The sequence below is a fragment of the Barbatula barbatula genome (genome assembly GCF_947034865.1).
Source record: "Barbatula barbatula genome assembly, chromosome: 15".
NCBI lineage: Eukaryota > Metazoa > Chordata > Actinopteri > Cypriniformes > Nemacheilidae > Barbatula > Barbatula barbatula.
This window is the reverse complement of record NC_136778.1, coordinates 9,346,944-9,360,040: the sequence shown is the minus strand read 5'-3', so window position 1 is coordinate 9,360,040 and position 13,097 is coordinate 9,346,944. Positions and strand designations below refer to the sequence as shown.

Genomic DNA, 13,097 nt, shown 5'->3' with positions numbered 1-13,097 from the left:
AACAAAAAATAACACTATAAACAAGGTCACTTGAAAGTAAGCATCAAAACGCGAGATTTATTATAGTCTAAGCCCTTTTTTTGCTCAAGTTTGAATCATAAATCTGTTTTAAGGCAACCTCTCAAAGATCTTTGTGAGAAAGATTTAAAACATTTTAAGCATAGCTTCCTTTTTCGGCTAACAAGAGCATTTTTTGATGTATAATTCAGAGACAGCAAGCTTACCATGCTACTGATGGAATCTCTGGGCAACATCAACTGCAGAACCACCATGATCGCCCACATCTCTGACTCGCCAGCCAATTATGCTGGATCTCTCACCACTGTGCAGCTTGCTTCCCGTATTCATCGCATGAGGAAGAAGAAATCTAAGGTATGTGGCTCCATTAAAACAAATACATTGATCATACTTATCATATCAAATCTGCTTATAGGTGCGCTTATATACGTCAACATAAAAGTGCCATTTTCATGGACTTTTAAAAAAACATAAAAACTAAGATTTCCAATGACGCTGGAAGCTATGACCCCATATATCCACATTTTCTTTGTGGATGTCTTTACATTCAGGGAGAGATCATGGTTTTATAAGGTTTCATAGCCATTGGAATACAGTTATTTGTCAGAAACATATGCAAACGAATTCTCAATGACCTGTGTCATTTCATCAATGCATTTGTACCAGAGGGAGAACAGTATGACACCTTCCCCATTACTGATGCAATTTAACCATAATTAAGCCTCTTTTACAGGATACATTAATATTTCATAGATTAAAAATCCTTTACCTGCATAACTTAAAAGCCAATGCATTTTATTGACAACTATTTCACTGTCTACTTCGGTGTGCACTTTTAACCTTTGTTGATATTGACATGCAGTTTGTAATGAGGGAATGCATCTCAATCGATTGCACATTGTGAGAGCTAAATGTTGCATTGGTATATTGATGTCAGTGTTGTATGTTACTCCATGCAGTATGCATCTAGCTCCTCTGGAGGGGAGAGCTCCTGTGAAGAAGGACAGATCAGACGAAGACCCTTCCACCCTCGGACAATAGCTCTCGACCCGGATCATCCCACGCTGTTGTCCAGTGACCCAGATTACTCCTCCAGCAGCGAGCATTCATGCGATACAGTGATCTATGTGGGGCCTGGCGGGGCCCATATCTCTGACCCTGAACTTAGCGACAATGAAGGACCCCCTGCATTTGTTCCCATCATTCCCTCTCTGAACAAGAAGCGTGTAAAAGAGGGACCCAAGTCTGATGGAGACCATCTTAAATGCAACACCTTTGCGGAGTTACAAGAACGGCTTGATTGTATTGATGGCAGTGAGACCTCATATGTTTGCACCAGTGAGTGTAAAGGCCAACCTGCTGCATTTACAAGCGGAGTAGACAAAGTGTCAGAAGGGAACTATGTAACCACCAGAACAGCGAAGTCCTCTATTCAAAAACCTGGACACAAGCAACCTGTGACATGTGATGCCAACAAGACTTTTAAACAAGAACCCGAACCTGTTGTAAGAGAGAAGGTTCACTTTAGTGAAGATGCTTTATCAAAATCCTCCATGCAAAACATTTCGAGGCCAAATACTGAATGTGTCTTAGCCACACGCACACCTCCAGTGGGTATGAGCCAGCAAGCCCTAAGACAAGGAGAACAAAGTCGATCCCCAGTTCTTGACAGAGCTCATCACTCAAGTAGAAGTCCTATAGAGATAAGACACTCACGTTATGCTCTCAGGAACAGGTGCTATGATAGAGATGTTTTAAGGACTACGGTCACACTGCAGCAACCGGTAGAGCTTAATGGGGAGGACGAGCTGGTGTTTACTGTTGTTGAGGAGCTGCCTGTTGGTCTGGTTCCAGACAATGGGCGACCTTCTAGTATCATCAGCTTTAATAGCGACTGCTCTTTGCAGGCCATGGCTTCTGCCTCACGACCTGTTAGCATTATCAGCAGCATTAACGATGAGTTTGATGCCTATACATCTCAAATGAGCAGGTCCCAGCTGAACCAAGCTACTGGTTCAAAGTCCCAAGAATTTACAGCTGGGCACACCACTACACAATCTTCCATGAGCTCACTGAACACACTTCTTCCTGAAAGAGGAGCAAAAGGTTTACACAGGGGACAAGAAAGTGGCTCTTTGATGGATTTACCTGGCGTATGTATTTCCCTGCAAAGAACAAATAGTTCAATGGGTGACAGTGGAATTTGTTTTTCAGAACTGGACTTTGATTCTGACAAATTGTCTAAGTGCCCTCAAACTCCTGACAGTACCAAAGCATCCCTTAGTGGTCCAAAGTCAATAAGATCTAATCGACCCATGAATTCACAGAATCCATATATTTCTCATTCTACACTACCTAGAAAGAACTTACAAATATCACCCTCTAGCAGTAGCTATGGACATGAGCTTCATCGCCAAGAAACTACAACAGATGAACAACGAAGCCACCACACCAGTGGAATACATTTGACCAGAAATGCTGATGTAAGCTCTGCTAGCAAACCTCCCAAAAATTTTGCAAGTGGAACTCCATCTAGAAAGACAAGTGGGAATAGCAACAGTGTACCTCGGCCACCCAAAATGCATGTGGCATCCACATCTCAAAGGGTTGTAGATGGCTGTGAAAAATCCAGTAAGCTGAGTAAGATGCCTCTGCTCAAACGGGGTGCCACCACTCTTGGCATGGTCTCAGTGCCCCAGAGTTCTTCTGAGATGAAACTGGGTAACGTTGCCTCACAAACAAGTGGCAGCTTGAAATTCTCATCTCTAGGAAAGAGAGTTAATGGACAGAAAGGTAGTATGCTTCCTAAATCTGGAAGCATTTCACCCCCTGCTCCACCTGTCCGAAAGTCTAGCCTGGACCAGAGAACACGAGTTTTGTTGTCTCCTAGTGCCTTAAAGTCTCTGGGTAACTATGGAATAAAACCATCATCCTCCAAAGCGTCTGTTTCCGAGGAGGAGTTTGAGCTTCGAGGTAGGGGGGGATCCTTTAGCTTTAAGTCATCCAGCCTGAGGACAGCTTCTAATCTCCGATCACATAGTGGTAAAGGAGACCACGGAAGACATTTTGGTAGTCTCATATCTCTTGAAAGGTGTGACAGTTTGACCTCAATGGGTTCAAAACCAGGAACCTCAAGAGAGAACAGCAATGTCAGTATTAGCAGCCCTGGAAAATCTGGTAAATCTATGCCAACTGCCAATTCCCCTCCATCCACCATTGGAATTTCTAAACTTGGACAAATAAAAGCAAGTATAACTCCTAAGGCAAATGTTGGGAATGGGAACAAAGCAAAGACCTTGTCAAATAATGGTTCAAAGTCTCTTAGCTCCTCAACCAAGTTTCTTGCTGCCTCAACTACACGAAACCCCAGTCTACCTCCAACTGGAAAACCCCCTACCCGCTCAGTCACAGGCTCAAATGGTAAACCAGGGAGGGGAACTATTATGGGCACAAAGCAGGCAGTTCGTGCAGCCAACAGTCGGGTGAGCGAATTAGCCGTTGGAAGCTCCAAGAAACACCTCAGGGGTTCTGACCCAGCAGATGGCAACAATGATAGTAGATCATCCTCCAGTGAGACACCACCGACTGCTCCTCTGCCCTCACCATACAGCAAGATCACTGCCCCTCGGCGCCCACAGCGCTACAGTAGCGGCCATGGCAGTGACAACAGCAGTGTGTTAAGTGGGGAGCTACCCCCGGCCATGGGACGCACAGCACTTTTTTATCACAGTGGAGGCAGCAGTGGCTATGAAAGCATGATGAGGGACAGTGAAACCACAGGCAGTGCATCATCTGCCCATGATTCCATGAGTGAGAGTGGAGTGTCCAGCCGAACAAAGGCCTCAAAATCCCCCAAAAAGAGATCCAATGGTAGGTTTTGCTGTGACGCCACTCATTGCGTTATTCCTTCACTGATGATACATTCTAGAGATTATTCCAATCGTAGATAATGGGAGATATACTTGCTTTTGCAAAAACACCATGTAATATAAATTAGAAACGGTTAGAATAAAAAAGTGGTCTACTAGTGGCTGTTTGTGTACCTTTATGTGGATGATTTATGTTGCCATTATCTAGACATGTCATTCCAAGCATCACAGATGTTGCTTAAAGTTGGTTAGTGCTTAGTATTTCAGTGTTTATTTGAAATCTTTAATAATGTATGCATGTATAAACAGAGTAAACTGTAAAATATACTTATACTAAAGCATTCCCTCTTGCTGGTGTAGTTATTTAGTCTATTCAGATTTATGCACCCCAGGTAATTAAATATATTTGGTGCTGGCACAAATAATTCTGTCTCGCTCCTAATGCATATGTAATCAGCCTATGCTGTAGCTACAGCTTCCCAGAAATCACTTTAAATGCTGGAACCACTGTCAGGCCTCATACATATTTAAAACGCATGCAAACAAACTCCGCTGTTTGCCTTCGGCCCACATGAAGAGCATTGCCATGTGTGACCCCTCCAGGCCTGCAGCGACGCCGTCTGATTCCTGCTCCCCTGCCAGACACCTCTTCCCTGGGTAGGAAGGTTGGTGCAGCAGGCCAGTGGGTGGATCTACCCCCGCTGGGGGGTACTATGAAGGAGCCCTTTGAGATCAAAGTGTATGAGATAGACGATGTGGAACGCCTTCAGAGACGCAAAGAAGGGATAGCAGAGGTAAGAAATGTTGCCACAGAGTGTTTGGAATGTGCATGCTGGCCAGTATACACCTAGCTGCTTGTTTAGACCAGTTTGCAAGATGTAAACAGTATTGGTCCAGAAGCACTTCCTGTTTCCTGTTTGTTACTGTTACAAGAAAGCAAAACCGACAGAAGTTATCATGTTAGATTAAATAATATACTGTATATGAAATAAAAAAATGGAAACAGGAAGTGCTTCAGGAAGTGGTCTATACTGCAGAATTTGTATGCTGTTCATGGTTTTGTCGTTGCTACATTATATCCCGACTCAAATAAGGCTGATTCTGATTTGACACAGATACTGAATGTCTCGAGTGACAATGACAATAGGTAAGTAAATAAATGTGTTTAGGTAGTTTGTGAGTCAGGCAATGCTAACACAGTCGAAAATAAAACATTTTAATGCATAACTCGAGCATAGTAGATGTAGATTATGTGATTTATTTTATTCTTCATAAATCAATCCCTATGTCATTATATCTGCAAGCCCAGATGAAAATGTTATTGGTGGAGAGGTTGCTTTTTCAATGCTCTGGAGACTTAAGAAATCTCAGTTAGATTGAATTTATGTATCAAGTAAGGTAACTGGGGACTTTTTTAAGAGAGTTATGCAAAATGTATAAATTTAATGTCTATAATGCTGTCTAGAACAAACAACTGAGATATTAAACACATCTTTATTTAAAGAGAATTTTTACTCTTTCTTCCCATAGTGGGAGCCCTAAATTCATTATACGCCTGCTGCATGCACACCAAACCCCGAAGTGGAGTAAATGGGCAGAAAATCTCATTTAAAAATTAGCTTCTCATTTAGACTATAATGAAAAGGCATAATTTCTCTGACATCATGTGGCGTGTAATTGTCAGGAATAAAGCCTATCTCTAAAACAATTACTTAACTTGGCTAATTGACTTTAGATTGGACCGATAGCTTTAGTCGGACAGGGATGAGTGGCGATGTAGGACAGTGAGAAGTGGAAAAAGATTACAGCAGAAAAGCAAGGGAGAAGAGTGAGGAGGGGTCAGAGGACCCTGTGATGAATGAGGTGTGTCTTCACAATCTGGGGCCCGCCTGATCAGTCTTTATGGCCTTTTCCACACAGTGCATCTATGGGTCATTAACTGCTTCCCTGTGAGTTTCCAACCCTGATCACACAGTCAATTGTGTGGAGAAGACAGGTGGAAAAGACATTAACTCAGTCGAATGGTGCTTTGATTTATTTTCAATTAAGAAAATATGATCTCCGTTTGCGTGTTTGAGTCTGGCAGTTTGCTCACGAAGAATTAGGCCGTTCACCCTCTTGTTTTTCATTTTCTGTATATATGTGTGACTTGGAGGTTTTATAACTGCTAGGGTATATTACATATATTGAAGCAGAGACATACATTGTGGAATTACTTTGTATTTGCTGAGGGCATAGCGTATTGACAGCTTGAATGAGTTTTTCATCATCTTCAGGAATCAACAATGATAATAGTTGATAGCCCCCGGGGCCAGTGAGAGAGTTTAAGCCTGGTTGACGAATAGTTACTTAACCAACAAGATTGCTTTAATATTATTACATCTTGCATTTATTATTTATGCTTATGTAAACAATTTGCATATCTAATATCTAAAATGTTCTTTGTTGCTGCTGGGTATTGTTTTTACAGATTCTGCTAATATCCTGAAGGCATATCATTTAGCTGGCTAACATTGAGATTTTCTGGAAATTACAAGTACTTGTAACCAAACAGTTCTTGGGCACCATTGACTTTTTCCTACTATGATGGCCAAGAACTGTTTGGTTACAAGCATTCTTTCAAATATCTTTCTCTGTGTTCATCAGAACAAAGAAATGTATACAGATTTGAAACAACTTGAGGGGGAGTAAAGGATGACTGAAGACAAAGATTTAAACCATAAACATAACTTTTAAAGTAGAGTCATATTAACATTAACTTTATCTAAAGATATCTAATGCTCACCTGTCAATGATGGACCACACTTGATAGGGAAAGATTATCCTGTAATTCTACTTTTCGGTAATCTGAACCTCACCTCCCTTTTTAATCACTTGAGCAAACATACATCAATGATATTAGACACCAAAGTATTTAACCTGGATGCTACCTTTTTTTTCTTCTTGGTCCTAATTACTCTGTCCTCAGAAACCAGGGATCTAAATCCTCAGTACAGATCAGCAAGCATTGAATCAATTGGTCTAAATCCCTCGAACTGTAAACCTGTCACTGAGAATGACCACAGGTGCTCTGGACAGTACACAATTCACTGTACACGGTTAACTCATCACAGTGCTTCTTTCCTACAATTGCAGGGTCTGCAGTACTTTAACGCCCGTCTTAGGATGCTGGAGAAGAGACAGCATCAGATCAGGGAGTTACGGGCCAAGCACGAGAAGCTGAAAAAGGAGCTGGAGGATGCCAAGAGCCGTCTCATGCTGGACCCTAACAAGTGGGCTGGAGAATGTAAGTTCACAAGTGAATTACTTTCAAACTTACTTTCATCAAGTGTAAATTCGATGTTATATTTACATTACATATTTATTTATACAATTTGTCATTTTTGTATTTCAGCCCTTGTACAGTAGACATACAGACAAATACAAGGGTTTATACTAGACATTTCACATGCTTTTATCCAATGCACTTTCTTTAGTGTGATGCTTTACCATGCATCAAAGACCAGAACAATCATTTTTACCATACGTCTTGCACAGCGTAGGCTTCTCTGTAATATAAACTAATGGCTCCTTTTACAACTTCAATTGAAGCATTTTAACTTTGTGCTTACTGTGTTGCTGAGGTAATGGAAACTTGCAGTCAAAATGGGCTACTTTAAACAACGGAGGAAGTCTAAACAATGTATTGTTGTACTGAATGACATTGGCTTTCCCGAATATTCTCCATAACCCTAAACTGTGAAAGATTTGTCGGGGTGTTTGAAGTTGTAATCCTCTTGTACCATTCAAGTGATGTCAACTAAGCCTCTGTTGGCTTCTTCAAGTCCTCTAAGCTGCAGTAAGAGGCAGAACTGAGGACATTGGCTTTACAATGTTTAACCTTCTGGTTAACAATGACCCGAAGAGACTCTACAGCACAATATTCAGTGTGCGATTTAGTTTTTTATTTCAGAATATCCCTTCAGTGTCAAGCAGTGCAAGAAATTAGCGAACAAATAATGCAGAATAAAGTAAATAATAAAATTAGTATTGTTTGATTTGCTGAGATTTGGAGAACAGTGCTTGGAGCAGTACATCTCTGCTGAATCTCTTACTGTATGTTTTATTTTTTATTTGCCCCTTGGTTGCAGAAAACACCAATTTATTTTGAAAAGTAGCTGTCTCTGCTTTGATCGAAAAATTGCTTTTGTGAAATCTATGTGGGAGAGAAATGTAGGCATATCAAAATGTAAAATAACATTGTAGAGAAAATGGAAGATGCGTAGGAGAAAGGGACTATGAAGTGTGTCTAAGAAGCGCCTGGGCTCGTGAATCAATAAGGTATTATTTTTCTTTTCTGCAATCACTACCTGCCCACTGGCCAGATGTTTACCATTCATCTGTGACTGCTGTCTAGGGGTAAAGCAATGATTGGGCTTGTCATGCTGTATAAATCAGGACCCTCTTCAGAGCCTAGTAAAATGAACCTGGTGTTTGTAAGACCTCCTCCTAAAGCAACCATCACCTTCATGTTAGGTGATAAATGAGAACAATTGTTTGGCTATCAATGTAGGGGTGAGGGTTCAACATCAGGAGGTGGCATCCAGCCCTGAGTCACATTTTTATTAACAAGTGGTTTCATTTGAGTGTTTATATTACCTTGTAAAATTCTTTGTAACTATTTTGTTCTGTTTTACAGTTAATATTGCTGCTGTCCTTCTGAAACTCCCTATTTGGCCATAGAATTCTTTGTTTGTCACTGGGTTTTGCAAATATCTAACCAAAAAACGTATTAAAGAGTGCTTTCCACTTTGATAACACATTATTTAATCATTTAAAAAAAATTGAAAATAGTTATTTGTATTTATGTTTAATAGTTGATGTGGACCCAGATCTGGACAAGGAGTCCCAGGACTACCTGGAGGCTCTTGCACAGGCCACAGGAGAGTTGGAGTTTTGTGTCAACCTATGCAAATCTCGTTTGATGATGGAGACCTGCTTCGACATCGCTGTGCCAATGATTCCAGGACAGACCGTTCAACAGGAGATGGAGGTCTGAGAGGTGTGGGTTATTATGACCGATGGGGCTGTCCAACAGGACAAGCTTATTTGAAAGAACAATACGATTTTTTTAAATGTTCAAATGTTTAATGTCTTGATGTCTTGTTCGATGGCAAGAACATGTGTTGCGAGTTAGAGATTGGCCAGTAGGCCGGGTCAAAAACTCACAGAAATCCTGATAAAAGGGAGAAAATATGTGTTAAATGTAACAGGAAGTGCCTTAAACCAATGAATCCCAAGATGTATCTTTGTTTTCCAATTGGTGCTAGTATTAAGACCAACTTTCCCAAATACACTCGGTTATCATATTTCCTTTGCATTACAATGCAAAATACTTTGTTTCTCAGTGTATAGTGTATTTATATCAGCTAAAAGTGTGTAAAAATATAGTTTTAAGTATTAAACGGAAAAAATTAAGGAAAAAATGTTAAACCTCTCGACATCTCAGACTATTGCCTTTTAAAATCGCTAAATAACAAGAACTGTTTGACTTCAAAAGATGTTGTTCAACATCACACTTAAACTTGGATCTTTCCTTTCTCAAACCAAGCATGCCCTTGGTCGATTTGTTGTTAAACTGTTGTCTATCTTGTTTAGTTACAGTCGTTCCTCTGCACAATGACAGGTCTTTAGAAAGGCCCCTGGATGCAGATCAATGTTGACTTGTGCAGCTGGTGGCAGATCATAAAGCTTCAAACACTTCTCAGGACATCTGACTGAAGTGTGTCTGTACCAGTGAGTTTCAGTGTGTGCGTGCGTGTCTATCTAAATGTATTTTGTATGTGGATGCACGTGTCTGTTCTTTTTGATCATGCAATGTCCAGTGTCCAGCATTAAGATGGTTTCTTTTAATGTGGGAAGACAAATCCACTACACTGTATCTACCTGAACGCCAAAAGATTATGCCTTCAAAAACGTTCAGATGTACAAGCGGCTATCACCTGTTAACAGCTACACAACACAGGACATTCTCCTACAATGTCCAGAGATTTATCTTTGTATGATGTTTGATGATTTTGGTCATGTTAATCCTTAAAGTGTATTTTTTAAGAGAAACGTGAAACAAAAAAGAAAGAAAGCGAAGAGTCGTTTTGTATTTGATTGCTTTTCTTTATTAAAAAAAGAAGCATTAAAAAGACTCAGGCTTTTTTTCATGTTGCTGCATGAGATTTTAATTTGTTTTTTGTAAAATTAATTTGTTCTTTGTAAAATTAATTTCATTTTCTCTTTGTTTCATATCCCGGTCTGTGATTTCTACGAATAATTTGCATTTAACAGATTTGCCAAGCATTTTTGACTTTCACAATTTTCTGATTGTTTCTGCTTTGTATTGTACAGTTTTTTAATCCTTTTTAAAAACCATGTAAAGATTTTTGAGTTTGCATTAACATGAGTTTATGAATAAAAACAATGTTTCCTCTTTATAATTCATAGTTGAAATTGTATTTTATTTCTCTTCTCTTGTCTTTATTACTTTTCATAGATTATAATCATGAATTTAGGGCTTAAATTTAAATTACAGTAAATAGATGTCAAACCATTGACAAATGAAGAATTTAATATCACATTTCTGCCTGATCATTTATCTGTTTGAGGGCAGAAAACATTACAGTGTACTGACAGCTTGACATTAAAGTAATGTTTATGTGGAATTGTTACAGTATGCAGGAGGGGCGGTTAAGAGATGCTTCTCCACAGATGGCTTGAGCCGAAACAAATTTGAGAGTTTCATCCCAGCACAGAATGATCTGTCTGGTTTTTAGGTCTATAAATTATGCTATTCCAGAATCATTTAGGCTCTTGAGTACCGTGAGTACATAGAAAACCACCAGTCAATAGGCCTTTTCCTTCAGAGAGATTTAAACGGGCCAACAGGCCAACTTTATGAGTGATTCCATTAGTGGGCTATTCCACCTGGTCACTCTCTCTCTCTTTCTCTCTCATTTAGTTATAAAGACATTTAATTATAATGACATGTTATAATGTGTTGCTAAATGGCCATGTCTAATTCTGCACACACTGAACATTACAGATATTGCTAATAAATCTTGCAGAATTTTGTAAGCCGTCATTGACAAATTCTACACGTAACCCACCCACTTACACAGTAATCATTGCTTGTGTTTTTTCTTAATTCCATTTAACATTTATTCTCCACACATCTTTATTAAAATTAGAGTCGAAAATATGAAATCAATTTGGCAGATTGAGCTCTGAGCATGGCAATCATTTACCTTCTTGTTTTGCAAAACATGTTGTCAATTCATATTTATGATAAATGAGAAGATATCAATAATATACTTGTTATTAGTAAAAAAAAGTTGTGCTAATAAAATATGCATGATCATTTCCATACTGTATGTAAACTCTTTGTTCCCTGTTCACCCTTTATTTAATAACATTATTTCATAATCATTCTCTCTCACGGTCTTGTGTTCATAACATGCATGGTGGGGGAGGACTGGTTCAAAAGGAGACAGTCCAACCCTCAGGCTGTGAATGTGATTGAGTTCTCTCTCATCCTGTGAATATGTGCAACCAAAATTGTCCAAATGGGGGAGGAGTCCAATTTCCGTTCCCTACTTGCATTCACACACCGAATAAATAAATGTGAAAACGGTTTGAAATGCATGACAGAATACATGAATAATCTTGTCAAAAATGTACACTACAGCAATATTCTTTTTGCACAGAATATAAGTATGTGTAATAAATAAACAAAAACATTTAGTATGTTATGAAATCATATGGAACATTTCGTTAACGTTATTTGTTTTACAGGAAATTAAAAACAGCTTGTCAGTATCCATTTGACAAACTGTCATGATCCTGCCTCTCCTTGTCTTGGTTTTCGAGTCTTGTGGCAGGATCATGTCAGTCCCATGTGTTTTGTGTGGAGAAAGAGCATTGTTTTGGTTTGAGAAGCCATGCTCTCTCTCCGGTGTCACGTCCTTTAGCCCCGCCCCCTTGTTTCCCTGTTAGCAGTCCATTAGTGTTAGTCTTGTCTCCAGCCCTGGTCCATCTTTCCCTTAGTGTTTCAGTCCCCTCACCTGCCTCGTGCAATCCTCCTGTTAGCTTTCCCTTAGTGTTTCATCCTTGTCACCTGTGGCCACTCTCCCTGTGTCATCAGTCCTCGTCAGTGTTTCCCTTTATCAAGTCCCAGTTTCCCTCTGTCTCTTGTCGATTCATTGCCAATATTTGTTATCGTCATCCCTGTTGGAGTCACTTTATTGGATTACATGTTTATTGGATTACCCTGTTTCCTGGACTCTAGTTTGTGGACTTCTAGTTTATTTCTTATTCTTATTACCCTGTTGTTTTGTTCCCCTTGTGGGAGGTTTTGGTTTACATTCTTGTCTTGTTTTAGTTAACGTTTTCCCCATCGAGGGTCTTTGTTTTAATAAAGTTTTCTTGTTTCTCAAACCGCTGCCTGCGCTTGGGTTCTGTCCACACACCGTAACAGAATGAATCGACCACAGAGAACCCAGCAGGCAGCCAGGGACCGTGAGCAGTCCTCTGCCAGCCAGGACCACCAGCATTGGTGGCAGTTGACTGCTGACTTAATTCAGCGGGGCGATGGTCCTTTCCAGCCTCAGGGAGATAGATCCCTTAGTGAGTATGCTCAAGCGTCTGTGGCAAGACGGGGTTTTCTGCCAGAGACGCTCATGAATGCCTACTTCCTGGCGGGCCTCGTTAAGCCTCCACCGTTGGAGGAACGGGAGAGGCTGATCCGGGGGTCCTTTCAGCAACTGGTCAGCAGTCTTGCCTCCAGCTGCCCCTCGGCTGCACGCTCTCTCCTGCCTTCGATCCCAGAGAGTCGTTCCCTGAGGATTGGGGTTTTGGGCATCACCACAAACTCTGCTCCACCACCAGCTAGCCTCCGTGGTAGGCGTGGACGGCGGGAGTCGTGGGACTCCCCGTCCGACTCATCCAGCATGGAGATAGTGGGGTCCCCCACCGCTACTCTGCAGCCGGCCACACGTCCTGTGAGCCGGTCAAAGAGGAAGAAGCAGAGGAGAGCTGCACCATCCTGCCCTGCCCAGCACCCGGTATCCAGCCCTGCCCAGGCGTCAAGTCCGGTGGTCCCGTCAAGTCCGGTGGTCCCGTCAAGTCCGGTGGTCCCGTCAAGTCCGGTGGTCCCGTCAAGTCCGGTGGTCCCGTCAAGTCCGG

At 40.9% G+C, this 13,097-nt stretch overlaps 1 protein-coding gene across 1 annotated transcript in view; it reads left to right on the top strand.

Moving 5' to 3' along the window:
* Positions 1-10,352, top strand: part of kif26aa (kinesin family member 26Aa) — a gene marked incomplete at its 5' end in the record, with an annotated part of 33,878 nt that extends 23,526 nt beyond the window's left edge. The window contains 5 exons of the mRNA XM_079474573.1: positions 210-372; positions 978-3,888; positions 4,491-4,681; positions 7,023-7,173; positions 8,744-10,352. Of these exons, the coding sequence (XP_079330699.1) occupies positions 210-372; positions 978-3,888; positions 4,491-4,681; positions 7,023-7,173; positions 8,744-8,925 (3,598 nt within the window). The 3' untranslated portion in view covers positions 8,926-10,352. The remainder of the gene's footprint in view (positions 1-209; positions 373-977; positions 3,889-4,490; positions 4,682-7,022; positions 7,174-8,743) is intronic.
* Positions 10,353-13,097: the final 2,745 nt, after the last annotated feature.